The 17,097-nt window shown below is 40.9% G+C and overlaps 2 protein-coding genes and 1 long non-coding RNA gene across 3 annotated transcripts in view; 2 read left to right on the top strand and 1 right to left on the bottom strand.

Annotated features, from left to right (window-relative positions):
- Nucleotides 1-4,083, top strand: part of LOC139121824 (uncharacterized) — a 42,567-nt gene extending 38,484 nt beyond the window's left edge. The window contains exon 4 of the long non-coding RNA XR_011549356.1: nt 1,753-4,083. This is a non-coding gene — a long non-coding RNA (uncharacterized lncRNA). The remainder of the gene's footprint in view (nt 1-1,752) is intronic.
- Nucleotides 1,288-9,284, bottom strand: LOC139121823 (kyphoscoliosis peptidase-like). Its single transcript, XM_070687026.1, has 5 exons — nt 9,107-9,284; nt 7,372-7,626; nt 6,216-6,454; nt 4,656-4,852; nt 1,288-3,783 (listed from the first exon to the last, which is right to left on the bottom strand). The coding sequence occupies exons 2-5, from the start codon at nt 7,594-7,596 to the stop codon at nt 2,315-2,317; spliced, it is 2,130 nt and encodes a 709-aa protein (XP_070543127.1). The 5' UTR covers nt 7,597-7,626; nt 9,107-9,284; the 3' UTR covers nt 1,288-2,314.
- Nucleotides 9,285-13,135: 3,851 nt separating this feature from the next.
- On the top strand, nt 13,136-16,439 carry LOC139121822 (protein fem-1 homolog C-like). Its single transcript, XM_070687025.1, has one exon. The coding sequence runs from the start codon at nt 13,300-13,302 to the stop codon at nt 15,178-15,180; it is 1,881 nt and encodes a 626-aa protein (XP_070543126.1). The 5' UTR covers nt 13,136-13,299; the 3' UTR covers nt 15,181-16,439.
- The last annotated feature ends 658 nt before the right edge of the window (nt 16,440-17,097 follow it).

Genomic DNA, 17,097 nt, shown 5'->3' with positions numbered 1-17,097 from the left:
ACTTTCTCGGTGTACACCATTTTGAAGCTCCAGGAGTAAAGCAAGTTTTCGCCGGCTTATTTTTTGTGGAAATCGAAAATTTCATTTTTGCACGGAGTTAACAGGTGGATGGCAGCCATTTTGAATTTCAAATGTCGGCAAATTTTAGGTAATCTGTTTGTTTAGTACCAAAATTGTATTCTTTATTTTGGAAGAGAATGGTTGAAAGTTTGCTTGAGCAAAGTTTATTTGATCAAAAGTGTAAGACTTTTATTTTCGAAGCGCTAACTGTCTTATGTTCACACAAGGGATATTTCAGCCTCAATGCGCAAATGCTCTTAAGTCAAAATCAACCGAAGAAACTGTGTTATGCGACCGACGATATTTTACTCTTGCTTGCTAATATTTGCTTTCCTAATAAGACTGGGTTTCTATGTTAAGAATTGAAGTACGCCTGATTAAAGTACCCTTTATTGCATGAGAAATAATATCTTTAGTTATTAGTCTCAATCCTTCCTTTTTGCCCCTTGTATTGAGTTTTTTTCGTTTTGGGGAAAATATTCACCCTCTTGTGATATCTGTTCGATAAAGTAGATGTGTCGTGGTCTGATTAATGAAGTGGCGACGTTTCATTTTAATCAAGAAGATAAAGAATATATGATTTCGTCTGTAAATCTTGCCAATATAATAGACGTATTACAGAATCAGCACAATTTTGGACTTTGAAAGAAAATCCAGGCAAATTCAACGATCATAAAAGACGCGATATCAAATATTGTGCGTGGACAGACGCACTGACGCCATCTTTGAGTCGTCGGTGGCTAATCAGTCGGTAAGAGGTTGTGAAGTTCAACCGATGAAATGTTTTCCGCTCTATAGTGAAAGTAACGCTGGTATAAATCAGGCCTGGCTTCTTCACAACCTTGTCATCGTGATCCCTCCAATGAAGCCGAACCGCGTCTTCGTGCCGCTTGCGGCGCTTTACTCAATCTCACAAGCCTTATACTTTCTCAGCGTGTGCCAAGTCCATCGCAATAACTTTGCGGATGAGTCGAGTCATAAAACAGTTCGGGTCTGAAGAGATTCATAAATTTTCGGTCAAGAAAATTTTAAAAAATGAAGTTTACATCCCCAATGGCGTCCGCTGATATCTCACTTGGTTATATCTAAAAAGCCCTCTTCCGAGAAGGTATATTACAATACAAACTGTTGCTCATAAAGCGCCTTTGAAATTGTTTTTTTCAGAAATGTCACATTTCATATACCGAGAAATGTGCGATTAAGATGACAAAGGGCAGAGAGGATACCTTGACTTTTGACCTTAGAATATAAAGCTTTATTGATCACTTCCACTAAAAAAAAAAACTGAATGAAACATTTATTGCACCTATGATGCTTTTACTGCAGTTAGGGTTAGGGTCCAACTTAACGCCTCTCAAAGGCAATTCGAAGATTTATCGTTGAATGTTTGCTGGCGAGAGATTCGGAAGGAAGAATAGGGCATTGCCCTTAAAATACTCCCAAGACATGTAGTTTTGTAGTCCCGCAGGCGTATGTAACATTGCTGGGATTAAGTTAGGGAAGCAAGCCTTTTTTGATACTACAACTGACGCTCGGCCCTTCGTCCTCGCCTGGCAGGTTTCTCCCAGACTGCTTATCCCAGCAATATTACAAGCGCCTGTGGGTAGCCCATGGTTATGAATCATGTCTATTTACACGTACTGGTGAAAAAGAATTTGAGAAATTTTGGTTTGGACATATTTTGCTCCACAGATATTGAGGGATATAGGAGTTTGACATGACTTCGACGTCATCCGAACTGGTCCTCAACGAAGTATACATCGACGTCAATGGCTGTTGATCAACCATGTGCCGGCATAGTCACTCCTCGCTGAATTTTCAAGACCTGCGAATACCAACAAGGCAAAGAACCCCGTTTCGGACACGTTTACATCGAATATTAACACGTCAGAAGATGACGTGTTAACTTTCACGCACTCGTCACCGTTTGTGCCGGTGTATTGTTTGCCCTTTCGCTCAAGACGATGCAAAGTCTTAATAGGCTGGGCTGTAGTAAGTTTTAGCTGGCATTGACCGCCCGGTGCATCCAAAGTTGTACTTGATTGGTTGAGGACCGTCATTCCCAAGTCAAAGAAAACGGAGGCAGGTCCCCAACTATTGCTCGGAGGGAACAGCTCTCCTTCAAATGGAGAATCGTTGTCCAGTAACCACGACCCCAAATATTCGTGCGTTGTGCCTCCCTTCTTCCTGCCGAAAATTTCAAACTTGTGAAATCCTTTCTCTTGAAGTTTTAGGTGGTACGTTACGCCCTCCTTTAAGTTGGTCTCTTCGTATATACACTCGCGTGGTAATCTTGAGAATCGCGTTTCAAATGACACCACCGTTCGATGTTCTGTGCGTTTCGGATGAAGATGTCACAACTGCCTGCGCTCGCCTTGAAGTAACTTGACGGATTACCGTCAATCTGAAGCCCGAGCTCTTCAAACTTTTCGCTCGGACCCCAGTTCCCTTGGTGTGATGGGTACAACTCCCCTGTGTATGGAGAGACGACGTCTATCAACCACCGACCCACAAACGCATACGTCGTCTGGCCAGCTTTAGCCGCGAAAAGTTGCAGACTATAGTAATTTTTGTCGGGAATGCGGATATAGAATATCGACAAACTTTCCAGCGTATTTTTGTCCGCAAATATCATTCTTGCAGATTCTTTTGAAGAAGTTGTAGATCCATATTTGATCAGACTACGGCTGAATTTCACATTTTCGCATTTTAGTGCAAGTGAACATCGCCCCTCTGGTGCTGTCAGAGTGGAAGAAAGTTCCCCTGTAAAATTTATTCCCATGTTGAAAAAATCCTCGCTCGGCCCCCAAAGCCGTCGGTTCCCATCGGGGAAAAACGCCGTGTCCGGTTCAACACCTTTTAAGCTCCTGATAAGATATGCGGCACGGGAGATCAGGTTTCCGTCATTAGATTTCAGGTATATGTTGAATGTGTAATCTCCAACCTGTGGAAGTTTGAAGTGAAAGGTGGCCGTCCGTGCGTCGCTCCTCTCAGCGTAAATGTATCCGCTCTCTGTGATTTTCTCATTTGATTCGTGTCGTAAGGTGTAGCTTATGTCATCGTACTGAAACTGTGCCGGTAGCGCTACCGCCAGAGTTTTCAGACCGTCGTCGGTTGTAATTATCGGCGAGTCTTGATCCAAGACTTCGTAATCAGCCTCGAAAAACTCCCAGCTCTGTCCCCAACCTTGTGTCTTAGGGAGAGCCTTGTTCACTTTCGTCGATCTACCGATTATCTTACACTCGATGACGTTGTGACCCCCGGAGAGTTGCTCGTCTGCGTTTGTCGGAGTTGCGCACAGACTGAACATGTATTCCCCGGCCCTGGGAAGAAACACTTCAACAGACACAACGTCAAACACAGAATGAATCATTGAGTAATTCTTTCCGATTTCCTTTCCGTCTGCAACTTTCGACAGGTCGCCCCAAAATCGCATAGGATGGGGCGATCTCAAGTGAAGGGTCGTGTGGTTGTCCTCGTCCGCTTCGATGACGCACTTGTCCGCCGAGAGCAGTGACATTTGGAAAGTGAAAAAGCCACTGTGTCGTGTCATCTGATTCGCCCACCTGTTGATGTCCGATATGGGATTTTCAACGTACTGCTCGTAGACTAGGCTTATTCCGTCTTCAAAGGGGAAGTGGGTGGAAAGGAACGCCACGGGTTCCGCCAAAAAGTCACTCTCTTGGAGACCCCTGGCCAAACGCTCGTCTGTTCTCTGTGAAGCTGTTACGAAAAACAGAAGTTCAGATTACAGATTACTTCAGGGCATGAATAATCGTGCATCATAATCTTGCGTGTGAGAAGGATGTGCGAGTAAGCCGACCAACACTTCAGGGTCACCAAATCTCCCGCCTTACAACCTCTAGGCAACAGATCGGTCGATGTACGAGGACGGATGAAATGGTGGGACAGTTCATTGATCGTATAAAAATTGCCGTGACTCTACCAATTCAATTCAAAAGAACTGTTTAGTCAGTGTCTTTTGCCCAAAAAGTGAAATAAAACTGAAAAGTTTTTTTTATTAAAACCGACCTCGAACTTCAGTGTTAATGGATGGTATGATAATGTGTTTTATATAACTTCACTTCACTTTACTCTTAATGTAGTATACGCCGAGAAATTGAAAATCTTAAACTTTTCGAGAAAGAATGGTTGGAAGTTTCCTTTATTAAAGTTTGAGCAAAGTGTTAGTCTTTCACTTTCGAGACGCGTACCAGCACGTCAAAGTTTGCAGTTGGCAGAGCCGCCATTCGCTCTTCGCATATCAAATATACAAGGAATTATGTCACGAATGTTTCGTAATTTTTAAAAGATAACTTCCACCAAACAAGGCATATTTTAATTTCTCAATTTAGAGTGGTAGAGTGTGACATTAGTAAAACGTTACCACAATTTTATATCATCATATTTCGTAGGCGACACAAGGACGCTGTTTTATCCTATAAGAGAAAGGCAGTCAAAGGAATCTTAAAATATGTATTAACATCATTGTTTGTATACTTGTTTCTACAAGTTAAAGTTTAGAATGATAGAGCTCGCGAACAGATATATTCAATATTAATATAATTCAACATAAACGAACAAATGATTGATACCATTGTATTCAAGGTCAGCCCAGGTGGCATCACAAAGGTACCAATCGCCGTTCAACTTGACTTTGTTCCAGGCATGCAGAGTAGGGTCATCGCCAAGATCGGGGAGACCGTCGGAGCCAGTCTTGAACACGTGACCAGGTTTGAATGAAAGTCCCTTGCTTGCTCCGGCCAATACTTCACACTCGATGCCAGCCAACCTAACAAAAAATGTATGAATATTAAAATTAAAATGTAATGACTGTGGGTTGATGCTGACAACATATCAAACACGTTGTTAAACATTTGAAAAATTTAACACGATTTTCCTCTAGGTTTCGGTCTAGTTCACTTATAATCTTTTACAGATGGCCAAATGCGATGAATTTTACCACATTTTGCTTGAATTAAAATACTCGAAAAATTCAACTTAAAATTATCCACTTTTTGAGATATCGTGTAACATTGCTTTCAGGATTGCTGAAAATATTTTTAGGATATGAAATGTCTAGCCAACGTTTGACGAATAACATTGGTACATGGTTGTTAGTAAATTTATAATTTACTAAATCTTTTCCCAAAATTTGCTTTCTTTTACGGTGTCAATGACTGACACTGCGTTTTTTTCTATCACCCCATATCCTCCAAACGACTGAAAAATGACTTGTGCTTTCGATCATCCTGTATGCATATTACAGCTTCCAGTCAGCAATATCGTGGCCTAATGCTTTGAATAGTCGTGATCTCCGACTCGGAGTCAACACAAGGGAGACACAAGACTATTTCTTATCCGGTACCCTTAGCTTGATCCTTACAATTCACGTAAAGTCCTTTCTTGTTGGGGCGTAGACTCTCGAGAAAAATTGAGGGTCTATGGTTGTAGTTATATAACAAATGCTTTTCTTTCGATTGGTAAAGTGTGACATTAGTAAAACGTTACCACAATTTTATATCATCATATTTCGTGGGCGATACAAGGACATGTAACTTCCTTTACGCTTAATTGCGTTGATCGCTGTAGTTCTGCCTTCACTAACTTTAACGCCAGATGGCGCCCTTTCGTTTGAAACCACTTCTACCCAGCGAAAGTAAAGATTGATAAATATCAATTATCAGTGTATTCAAACTGACCGGTCCACCGATTGTTTTTATTTCTAAATAAAGATCATGAACGAAAAAGAAACAGCAGTTCTGCACTCTTCTCTACATGAACTTTTAGCCACACACGAGGTTCTCATTTGTTAATCATTCGAAATAGCCAACTTTCTGTTCGATTTGCATCAAACTTTATCATCATGCCTCCATGCAAACGCCCGTAAAGGGGGAACCTCTTAATTAAGGGGGAAATGGAGGGTCTTGAGATGGGTGTTTGTCACTAAAAGAGGGAAGTATTTTGAAAACCTGAGAGCGGGGAAGAGTGCGATGCCATTTTCCACGAGTCTCTCAGAAGTTAAGATGAAATATGGTGTCATTTTTGATCACTAAAATCCGGCTTGCTAACGATAAAGAAAACACTAATCCCAAAATTTAATTTCTAATAATGTTTTAACAATCGGCAAATTAGCTCAAATAATTTTGGCTTACTTGCACATGTACTGGAACAGGTTAGCGTAGCCTTGACAAACTGCTTTTCCCGTACGTATGATGCCCTCTGGTGTCACCTCAGTGTTGGCCAAATTCCCGGACAGGTAACTTTCCATGTCATAGCTGACATTCTCGATAATCCAGCGGAATATGACCCGGGCTCTTTCTGTGTCAGACTTGGCTAGCTGGATTAGGTAAGCTACCAACTTCCGATGGTCGTCTTTTAAGAATGCCGGTGCCTGTGGTGAGTGCATGACACATACAACACGGAGAGTTAACTTCATTAATTTTTTTGCTTTGTTTTACTGGTTGTCAAACATAGAAAACGGAAAAAAGTAAAACCTACGCGCTCTTTCTGAAAATGCGGGGGATAATTTAGGGGTTGGAGCGTAAACTCGCTCAAGAAGGTTACCGAAAAGACACACTTTATTTTTTGTGCCACATGTTTGTAGCAATTTCACCTGATGTTTGCAGGATAGGTGGAAAAAGGTATGTTATGAGTCTGGACTTCCGCCAGACCAAGACGGACAAAATCGCAGTGCTTTTGGTGGCAACTGGCACAAGACCACTAATTCACTTCCGAAGATAGTTCATAACAATAAGCCTGAATTTTGTCAAAAACACCACTGAGGGCGCTATTTTCATTGCTATCTCAAAATTTCCGTGGACTTGCCCACATGAAAAATTCATCAGTAGTCAAGCTGACATTGACCTATCACCATTGACATTGACATTGACCTATCATTCGTGCCGCTGAATGTTTTAAAATAGGAAAATCGAGCTCAACTCTACTGTGGTGGCCTATGGGAAATTAATTAGTGGTCTTGTGCCAACTATGTTGCCTACTGGAGAATATTGTACTGAATCTATCAACGGTAGGAATACACAAACAAAGTAAATATGACAACGATCTCTCCACAAAGTTTTATGGAGGGACCGTAATGTGACATCATCACTCCCTAGTGCGCATGCGTGTGGTGATCCAGAAACTCGAACGGTAAATTCCTTGCATTTAATATTGCGGTAAAAGAAATATTTGGCGCGTGATTCACGCAAAAATTATACCAATCCTTGTTTTTTATCGTTTTTTTCGTATTTTTTCTGATGTAGATTGCGTGGCATCCTTTGATGGAATGCAGAAACTTCAACTGCTTACATTAATAGCGTAGGTATCCAGTGTGGTGACGATGTCATTGCTGGGCATAAGTTTTCTTTTTCCTTCCCAAAAAGTGTCAGCGATGTTCAAAAATGGCGGCTTCTTCTTCTTTTCTATGCGCCTGCGTAGACCATCTTCTTTTTGTTGTATCTCTGGAAGGCCGGCTTCAGCGACAGCATCGTCGACGTCGGTGACGGTCGCATCCCTGGAGCTTCCACAGCCCATGTCATTTATTAATCAACCTACAGCAACATTCTAGAAGATGTAAAAATCAAATCATAATCTGAATGAAATTATTCGTGCTTGGAAATCAGCTGTATGCGACTCTTTGCAAGTTACCCAGCCACATGCCTTCGGCCGATAAGTACCGTAACTATTATGGATCAAAAATCCATATATCTTACAAACTCTAGCCAGCCCAGATGTTAATGTAAATAAGAACATATAAACACGTGACTCACAATCGTGAATGTTGAATGTTGGCTAATATGTGTCGAAAAAATACGTATTTATTTTCGAAAGAGGTAAATTATTTACGGGTTAACTGAGAAATAGACCTCATGTCATATAGTTATGAATTTTGAAACAAGTCCTCTCATACATATTCAATTGATTCGTACCATTGTCATTCTATCACATAAATATGCAACTGTTAAAGTCCTCACCAAACATTGCTAAGTCGCGTCATATACTGTAGTCTAAATAACTTCGTCACCATGTCGTCACAATGATTGTAACTTGAAGTCCTTGGTTATGATAAGTTACAGTGCGCCTCGAGTTTCTTTCCGGATACTCAGATCCGTACGATGCTTTTCTGAACTGCTGCTGAGCTCATTTCCAAGCCTATTTTCTTTTAATGTAGTGATGTTGTTGAAATTTTGAATTCTCCAGAAGTTATCATCGACTAGACCTTTCACTATAGCGTACATATGCTCCGACACAGAGAGTCGATTAAGTTTCAATTTTTTTCCTAAACATTTTTTTTGGAACGCATTTAACAGATCAGTATACATTTACAACTCTCAGTACATCCTGACTCTAGAAGCCCATTATGTATGAAGTGACTCCCTGGAGCTCCAGTCGCTTACAACACGAGTTTCCTTCTGTAACAGTGTTGTACCCTTCGGTAATACCATAGCACATTAATGTAGCTTTCGACGGCAAGAGAAATCTATTATTACGGGTTAACTGTCCGGTAACTAGCTGATATCAGGGTTACCGTGTTGTGGTCAAATGTGTAAAGGAATCCGGCAAACACGCTGAACTTTTGCGCCACGAAAGCTTTAAGTATGCAGTACACCATGCATTCAAGATCGTAATTAGAAGAAGATACTCCGTCAAAGAAGGTACATGTACCTGCCCAACTACCTGGTGTGTACTATGCGCGTTGTGTGGAGTCCATTGGCAGGATGCCAGCTTGACGTATACCTATAGCGCCACATGTGAGTCTACTTGTCGGTACCAACGAGAACTCGGAAATTCTGCATGGGGTTAAAGTTCATTTTCTCTCATACTTCATAGTTCTGCTGTATGTCATATTTAATACAGCTTTGGTCCTTCATGGCCATTCTCGTATAACAAGCCCGGGTCTTTGCACAATCACTCCTCGTTGTCATCGGATTATTTAGGGAACTTTGAGTTATTTCCGGGGTACACCCACAACATAGCTGCTTTGTGGGCAAACAGATATTGAAGTAAATACATAGTAAATATTGTTTGTTTTAAAGTAACTCACCGCAAAATTGCGCCTTTCCGTGATCCTGTGCAGTTCCCTGGTTAGTTTTCCTTTAACTCGAGTAACATTGGTCATCTATACTTTATAAATTGACAAAAGTTATCGACTTCCTTAACAATGGACGAAATGACCAACAAACACTCAGACAAACGTACCCATGGTGTCGATATCGATTTTTTTACCCCAGTGGTGTACTGTGACTTTACATCGATTTGGCCGACTTGTTTGGAAACAGCGCCATCACGTTTGCAAGCGAGAACGAGATATGGACTCAGCAATCATGACAAATTTTTAGTACATTGAAGAAATTTGAAAGCATTTTTTCGGTTTGATCTTGTGTAATTTCAAACAAATGCGATTAGATGCAGGATTGAGACGAGTTGTCTAAAGGGAATATAAAGAAATAAATACAAAAATTAGTTTTGTTCTTTTTAGAGGCAACGTTCATGGTGGTAAGGCAGATTGCTGAAGGGGCCAAAGTATTGTATGTTATCATCCATTTTGCCATTCATTGGTTGTGAATTGTTTATTATTTATTTATTCATTTATGTATTTTCTTTCTTACTTACTTGTTTATTTATGTATTTATTATTTATTTATTTATTTATTTATTTATTCATTCATTCATGCATTCATTTTATCGGTCTGCCTGTGCCGTATTCCACACTTATGTCTTAATGTTGTATGCCATTAATGCAATACAAGCTCCTTTTCACTTCTCGCTCGCCAAATAAAAATAAGCGTATGCTTTTAGCGAATAGAACCGCCGAGTTCAGCCAAATGTCAAGATACTGCCGACAAACCTGCAGCTATTGACCATGACCATGACCATATCGATACTGATTTATATCCAGCACATATCATATTACATTAGAGTTTACGTTGCTGCAACGTTTACCCACGTCGAACATTTAAAACAATTTCTTTGAAAATGCTGTACATTACATGGCAGGGGATGTTCAGTTATCATGGCCGCTGTTGGCTGGCAAAATAAGGGGATATCAAAAATGTGAACGTTTCTGAAAAGCAAGAGGGTCATGTTTTGTCACAGAGCATAGAGATGGGTCACTCAAAACTTCCCCACACAGTCGAAAAGCTTTTTTGTGTAAACAACATACTGGTAAACAGAGGTGATTCTCCGCCTTTTTCCTTCCCTGCAGTCACTTCACTAAAGTGTCATCTTTCTTGTTGCTATCGTGCCTTAGCAAGCTTTAAAAGCCTGTCTTTGCAAACGTACAGCCTTTGAAGGGTTCTTAGCTTTGTTTTTGGCTCAGATAAGCCAAGCCACCAGTGCAAGCTATATGCTAAACAAAGACCTTGCGTTTGCTTTTAAAAGTTCACTCTATGTTATTGGATAGCTGTACTGTTGATACCTAGTTTATTCAGGAATCGGAAACAGAGTTACAAACTTTTCTCGAAAAATGTAAATAGCAGAATGAATATGAATGTGAAGTATCTATGACACTTTCTCTTAGTATGTATATTGGAAAACGATGAGTGAGAATATATAAAGTACATATCCCGGCAGAGATATTTGACGATGGTTTGTGATTGTTGTTCCACAAGAGGTCCATGCATCTTTCTTCCATAAATTTAACTTTGTTTTGTCTGTTGTCACAATTTGTGTGAAAAGTTTTGCCGTTTGTCTTGTGCTGTTTTCTATTTGTCTTCCTGGCTACTAAGTAAACTCAGATTTTTGACCATTGGATTTTGATGCAGGCATGAATGTGATCATGGCACTGTATGGAACTGGCTACAGCTCGAAACCCGCGATGAAGCTGCTCTTTCCTTTCGTGATACAGTGTGGCGGTAGAGGCCGTTGTTAACCATTCAAAATTCAATTTGATTCTATACGTATTTTATTTATTTATTTATTTATTTAGCACTTTGAAAAAAAACATACAACACAAACAAGAAAAAAGACAAACACAAAAGTGCTGGGATAACACAGAAAAGTTAAAAACTTATTTCCACTGTGGTCCAACGAAGAACAAATTCACAAGCAAATCGGCACGACAACAATTAATAAAAAACAAAATCATTTTTCTCACGTTGATTCATTGTTTCATAAAGATATACTTCTTTAACTTTCTTCTTAAACCGAGAATTTGAAGTAGTACTCTGTATATTTCTGGGAACTTTGTTCCATTCAACACTAGCTGTATATACAAAACTATTCTGATAAAACCGAGCCCCACCTGGAATAAAAATAGAATAGGGTCCGGATCTCGTACTATGGACATGACTGTTAAAAACAAAATTATCTGACAAATATTTCGGTGCTAATCCTAATGTAACTCTATGAACATGATTGAGTTTTATATATGCGACTCTGTGGTTAACAGGTAGCCATCCCATTTGTTTGAAGTGAGCAGATTCAGGGCGTGCTCTTGCTGACATACCAAGGACAAACCGTATGACTTTATTTTAGAGTCAAGGCACTGTACTAGTAAGAACTTGCATAATCAAAATGGCATTGTATCAAACAGTTAGCCAACAGTTTTCTCGTATGAAAATCTAAAAACTTCTTATTACGATATAAAAAATGAGCTTAGATGCTACTGTTTCACCAGATATGGATTGATCCAAGTCAGTACCAAGATATTGCACACACTGTTTTGCAGCGATGTTGACATCCCCACACAAAACCTGCATTTCCGAGCACTATTTTAATTTTCGACTTGAACCAAACAAAATGGATTCTGTTTTACCGATGTTAAGAGATAATTTATTATCAATTAGCCATTCATTGAGATAATTTATCATCAATTAGCCATTATTTATTGAGATAATTTATTATCATTTTGCCATTCATTGAGATACCCCAATTCCTTACTAAGTTTTGTTTGAATATGTTCAACATATCTCTGCCAGACACAAGAAGAGCTGAATCATCAGCATATAAGAGCAATTTGCATGACACTGCTGATTGCATATCGTTTACATATATTGAAAAAAGTATAGGCCCCAGTACAGAGCCTTACGGGACTCCACAATCAATAGAGTTATTATTGGAAAGAGTACCGTTCACGTTCATGGCCTGAGCTCTACCGGACAAATATGACTTGAACCACCGCACTGACTCTTTATTCATGCCACATGCATCAAGCTTTTCCAACAGTATTGCATGGTCAACCGTATCAAAAGCTTTCTGAAGATCTATCAAAACCATGCCTGTTAGCTCCCCTTATCCATATTTGACCTAATATAGTCAGCAAGGTGGATCAGACAGGTGTCCGTAGAAAACCAATGCCGAAACCAGATTGAAATTGATACAAAATGTCGAACTTTGGAGATATTGTTCAAATTGATTGTAAACTACTCTTTCTAAGACTTTGGAGACCACACTCAAAATTGAGTCTGGACGATAATTTCCTTCAAAGGTCTTATCTTCTTTTTTTGTAAAGAGGTATCACTCTTGCAGTTTTAAGTTCAGGTGGCACTTCTCCGTGGTGAATAGACAACAGGATTATACTGTGTGTAAGTGGAGCACTGATTTGTTGAGCGCCATCGTTTACAAATCTAGCGGGAAGGCCGTCTAAACCAGCTGCATTGTTCTTACCAGCTTTACCGATAATATCTGTCATAAGAGATACGTAAATTGGTTGTAAATAAACTCTAAGACTTTGATGCAAAGTCGCATACTGCTAATTACAATGTAGCCTAGCCTAACCGTAAATAATATACATCAAAACGCAACAGGATTAATCTTTGTCTCAGTCGGTGGCAAGATCAAGGGGAGGTTGTCATGAAATTTTATCTTCTGGTGTCAGCTAGGGGTATTTTTTTCTGGGTAGGGGTTTACTGGCTTCGGCATAACCATAAGAAACAAATCAATGGCCCATGGGCATAATAACTGAACGCTCCCTTAAACAGAACCGTGTTCCTAGTCCCCGGTCTGTAATACATCCACACTCGGCCTTGCATCCAACGCTCGCCCCAACCATGGTACCAAACAAGGCTGACATAGAACGCCGCCAGCGGTGAATTTAGAAAATGTGCCTCTCAGGAATGAGCATGCGCATAGACTACCCCGATCGCCATCTTAGATTTGTTTCGTTTTACAGAATCGCTGAAGTCGTTGCTAACATATTTTTACAAGATGTACATTTCACGGAATATACCACCTGTACCGTATTGATCGGGTACAGATAATCTTTTCGTAGTCTGTACCCGTGATCCTAACATCAAATATGGCGAAGAAGGACTCGTTTGAAACCTATAAAAGCATAGTTTTCAACGCAGCCAGAGATGGCAAGCTCAGCCGATTGAAGGTTTTTCTCGATCAGCGTCCTAAAGAGGAAGTGAAGAGCCTGGTTTCAGCGGTGACGAGCGGGACGACCCCTCTCCTCATGGCGTGTAGACACGGCCACCACGATGTCGTGAAGTATTTCATAGAGGAATGCAAGGTAGACTTCGAACAGGTTGGTTCAGTCACGTTCGACGGGGAGACCATTGATGGGGCCCCTCCGCTATGGTGCGCGGCGGCGGCCGGGCATCTGAATATCGTGCAAAGTTTGATCCTACATGGGGCGCAGGTCAATCACACCACATACACAAGCTCAACTCCGCTCAGAGCCGCCTGTTTTGACGGACATTTCGAAATTGTAAGATACTTGGTGGACCACGACGCCAACATCGAACTGGCAAACCGCCACGGCCATACTTGTCTCATGATCTCCTGTTACAAAGGTCACTTGCGCATCGCAAGGTACCTTCTCCAACTCGGCGCTGATGTGAACAGGAAGAGCGTCAAGGGCAACACAGCTCTCCACGATTGCGCCGAGTCAGGTAGCTTGGAAATAATGAAGCTGCTGTTGAAGTACAAGGCCAAGATGGACGTTGATGCCTACGGCATGACCCCATTGATGGCCGCCGCCGTTGCCGGCCACACGTCGATCGTCGAGTACCTGGTGTCGAGACCGGAGAGCACGAGGCAAGAGCGGATCGACGCCTTTGAACTCGTTGGAGCCACGTTTGTGGATAAGAAGAGAGACATGCTGGGTGCGTTGAAGTTTTGGAATCTGGCCATGGATGAGAGGTATAAAGAGAAAGCCAATGTCATCGCTAAACCGCAGCAAAATATTCTTGTGCCAGCATACGAATTTACAATGGAAGCAGGGTCGAAAGAAGACCTTGATGACATCATTTGTGATCCGGACAAAATGCGCATGCAGGCACTCCTGATCCGAGAACGGATTCTCGGCCCAGCACACCCTGACACATCATATTATATCCGCTACAGAGGTGCTGTGTACGCCGATTCAGGAAATTTTGAACGGTGCATACTTTTGTGGATGTATGCGTTGGACATGCAACAGAAAGCCCTTGAAGCGTTGAACCCAATGACCCAAAGCAGTCTATTGTCATTTGCAGAACTCTTCGCGTACATGCAGTCGGAGAGACATGGGGAGAAAGTCAGCAATTTTCTGACCAACGAGGACGTCATGGAGGTGTTCACCAAAGGTGTGCGCGAAATTGAGCGGGGATATGAACAGTTGCAAATTGCACCACTCACGGAAAAGGACACGTCCAATTTTAATCGTGGATTACTCATTTTGATGCATCTCATTTGCCTGGTCGCGAAGATCAAATCCCAACAGACTGAGACCATCCCCATGAAAAGAACTTTGTATCGGCTCTTGCGACTGTGCCCGAGGGGTGCAAAGGGGTACACGCTCCTCCATTTAGCCTGCGACAAGGAAACCTCCTCGGTCGGGCGCTACCCGGTCTGCTCGTTCCCGAGCCTGGACGTGGTGCAGCTGCTGGTAGAATGTGGCGCGTCGGTGAATGCCGTGGATACCGAGAGAAACACACCACTGCACATAGCTGCCATGAATTCAAACAACAACACAGACAAAATCATTCAGTACCTAATCACTCAAGGTGCTCACTTTGACAGCTGCAATGCTGAGCACAAAACGCCCCCTGACTTGGTTCGCAGTAGCTGCGACATCTCCTGGATTAACTATGTGACGCTGCAGTGCCTTGCAGCCAGGGCCATCGTCAAGTACAACATAGATTACAGGGGGCACATACCCAAAAAGCTAGAGGCACTTATCGAGTTACACTAGTTCAAGTTCAAGATTGGATCTTCTCCTGCACTCTGAAAAACCCACCACAGTTAAGATTTAGAATATTCCGCAAAAAAACGAAATGATCTCTAGAAAATTTACATCAGATGAATTATAAAATACACTGATTTCAATTTGTGGGTTGGGTTATGAATAATGGCCTTCTCAACAGCAACTTCAAGGGAGGGTTTCCAATATTTATTGTAGCATAGATGTAAGGAGAATTTGTGCCATGACTCAAGACTGATCCTTATACAAGCATGTGTAAAGACATTTCATTACTGCTGATGTGACGTTGTAGATAAAAATTATCAAGCTGACCTCTCATTGGAAATGGGTACAAGGTCATCCAAGAGGTCACAGGGTCATCCCATTTAATAAGAGCTACCAGTATAATTTCACAACAGTATCTAGTGTAATTAGTGTGTTATCGAAAAAATGTAGTCACCTTTTTATTTAGTGTACAGAAAATCTGAAATGTTTGTTAATCAAAGCTTCCTGATGGGCTTGAGTGAGAGAAGTTTCAAGTAAACTTCCGTGAAAATGCTTTGCCAATTTCTCTTACTGTGTTCATTTGCCAATAATTGCACACCAAGAGAGTGGAGGATGCCAGAACAGTTATAGCAAAAACAACTTTATCTGCCGATGATTGTAAAAATTTTATAATCTCTCATCACTTTGGACTGGTATAGAAATTTAAATGTGTGTACCAAGTTTTATTTACTGTTTTTGTTTGATTTTCATCATCAGCAATTCTACCAAAATGAAATCCCACGGTGTAAGATGGCTCTCCTTGGGTATGTAAAGTGTAACCAGGCTCTGCAAATGTTTGGAATCCTGGAAAAATCCCCCATGAAAAGAATGTTGCTATCAGGTATTTTCTTAACAGAACCTCCAAAAATATCCGCCTCTATCAGGGAATTGTCAGAAAATCTAACCTGCATTCTCGTGCGAATTTTAAGTTCTGTAAACTCAACAATGACTGCACGGTGCGTGTCTTGTAAACTCATCAATGACTGCACGGTGCGTGATTGTGTGCACCGGGTCAGAAGAAAAGAGTTCCAATTTTGAGACAACAGATCATGATAATGAAATGTGTAAAATAGGATTTTCTTTTAAGTATTATAGGATTGAGAGGACATTAGCCGTAACTATTGCTCTGTCAGTAATGTTCATGGTCGATGTAGTAAGCTAATCAGCATGACATTGCATTTTACAACCATTTGGTGAAATATAGAGTGTATCGAACACAAAAGTCATTCAGTGTTGTTTTTCTGTTTTTTTTAACGTAATCACTAACGTCTGAAAACTTTAATATCATGTTCAATGATCTTACCAGTATGCTTGCATGTGTATATTGAAGCGCCAATATCTGTAACCAAAGGGATGAAGTATAGAGCAAATAGTTCAGCAAGCTATAGAACTGCTTGTGTTGGCATTTCAAGGAAACTGAAAAACGATTTGTACTTTGTCAGTTTGTTGGCGGGTAATAGAAAGTCTGGGCTTTCATCCCATCACCAAACTTGCAGTCCAAATGGTGTAAAGTTTCATCTAAAATTGCCCAATTTTTGTGAAATTTCATTCTGTTATCAGTCGACAGATCACAGCTATTTGGGCTAGAAATATTCTCTCTGTCTCGAGAACAGTAAATCCCTTTCTGCTATTGTGATTATGACTCAATGTGCTGTGCATGCCGTCACAGGAACGGTTCATAGGAATCTCTCAGTAAAACTCTGACAGAGGTGTATCATTCGCGCTGCTTCCCGTTTCTGTCATATCATATCTTTTTCAACATAAAGGCTCGAGTTTGTCAGCTTAACTTAGCATCTTTACGCAAACTTTCTTTCAAATTTTGAACCCTTGAAATGAGATCTTTCTATCCTGTAAAAGTGTGGCACAGACTAAATTCATCACCTG

The sequence above is a fragment of the Ptychodera flava genome, chromosome 21 (genome assembly GCF_041260155.1).
Source record: "Ptychodera flava strain L36383 chromosome 21, AS_Pfla_20210202, whole genome shotgun sequence".
NCBI lineage: Eukaryota > Metazoa > Hemichordata > Enteropneusta > Ptychoderidae > Ptychodera > Ptychodera flava.
This window is presented reverse-complemented; position numbering and strand designations above follow the sequence as displayed.

Bases quoted from the DNA above. Each gene is read 5' to 3' on its own strand.
- LOC139121823 (XM_070687026.1), bottom strand. From the start codon at position 7,596: ATGGGCTGTGGAAGCTCCAGGGATGCGACCGTCACCGACGTCGACGAT. The intron at 6,455-7,371 runs GTAAGCAGTTGA...CACTCACCACAG, and splicing joins TGGATACCTACGCTATTAAT to GCACCGGCATTCTTAAAAGA. The intron at 4,853-6,215 runs GTAAGCCAAAAT...ATTTTTTGTTAG, and splicing joins CTGTTCCAGTACATGTGCAA to GTTGGCTGGCATCGAGTGTG.
- LOC139121822 (XM_070687025.1), top strand. From the start codon at position 13,300: ATGGCGAAGAAGGACTCGTTTGAAACCTATAAAAGCATAGTTTTCAAC.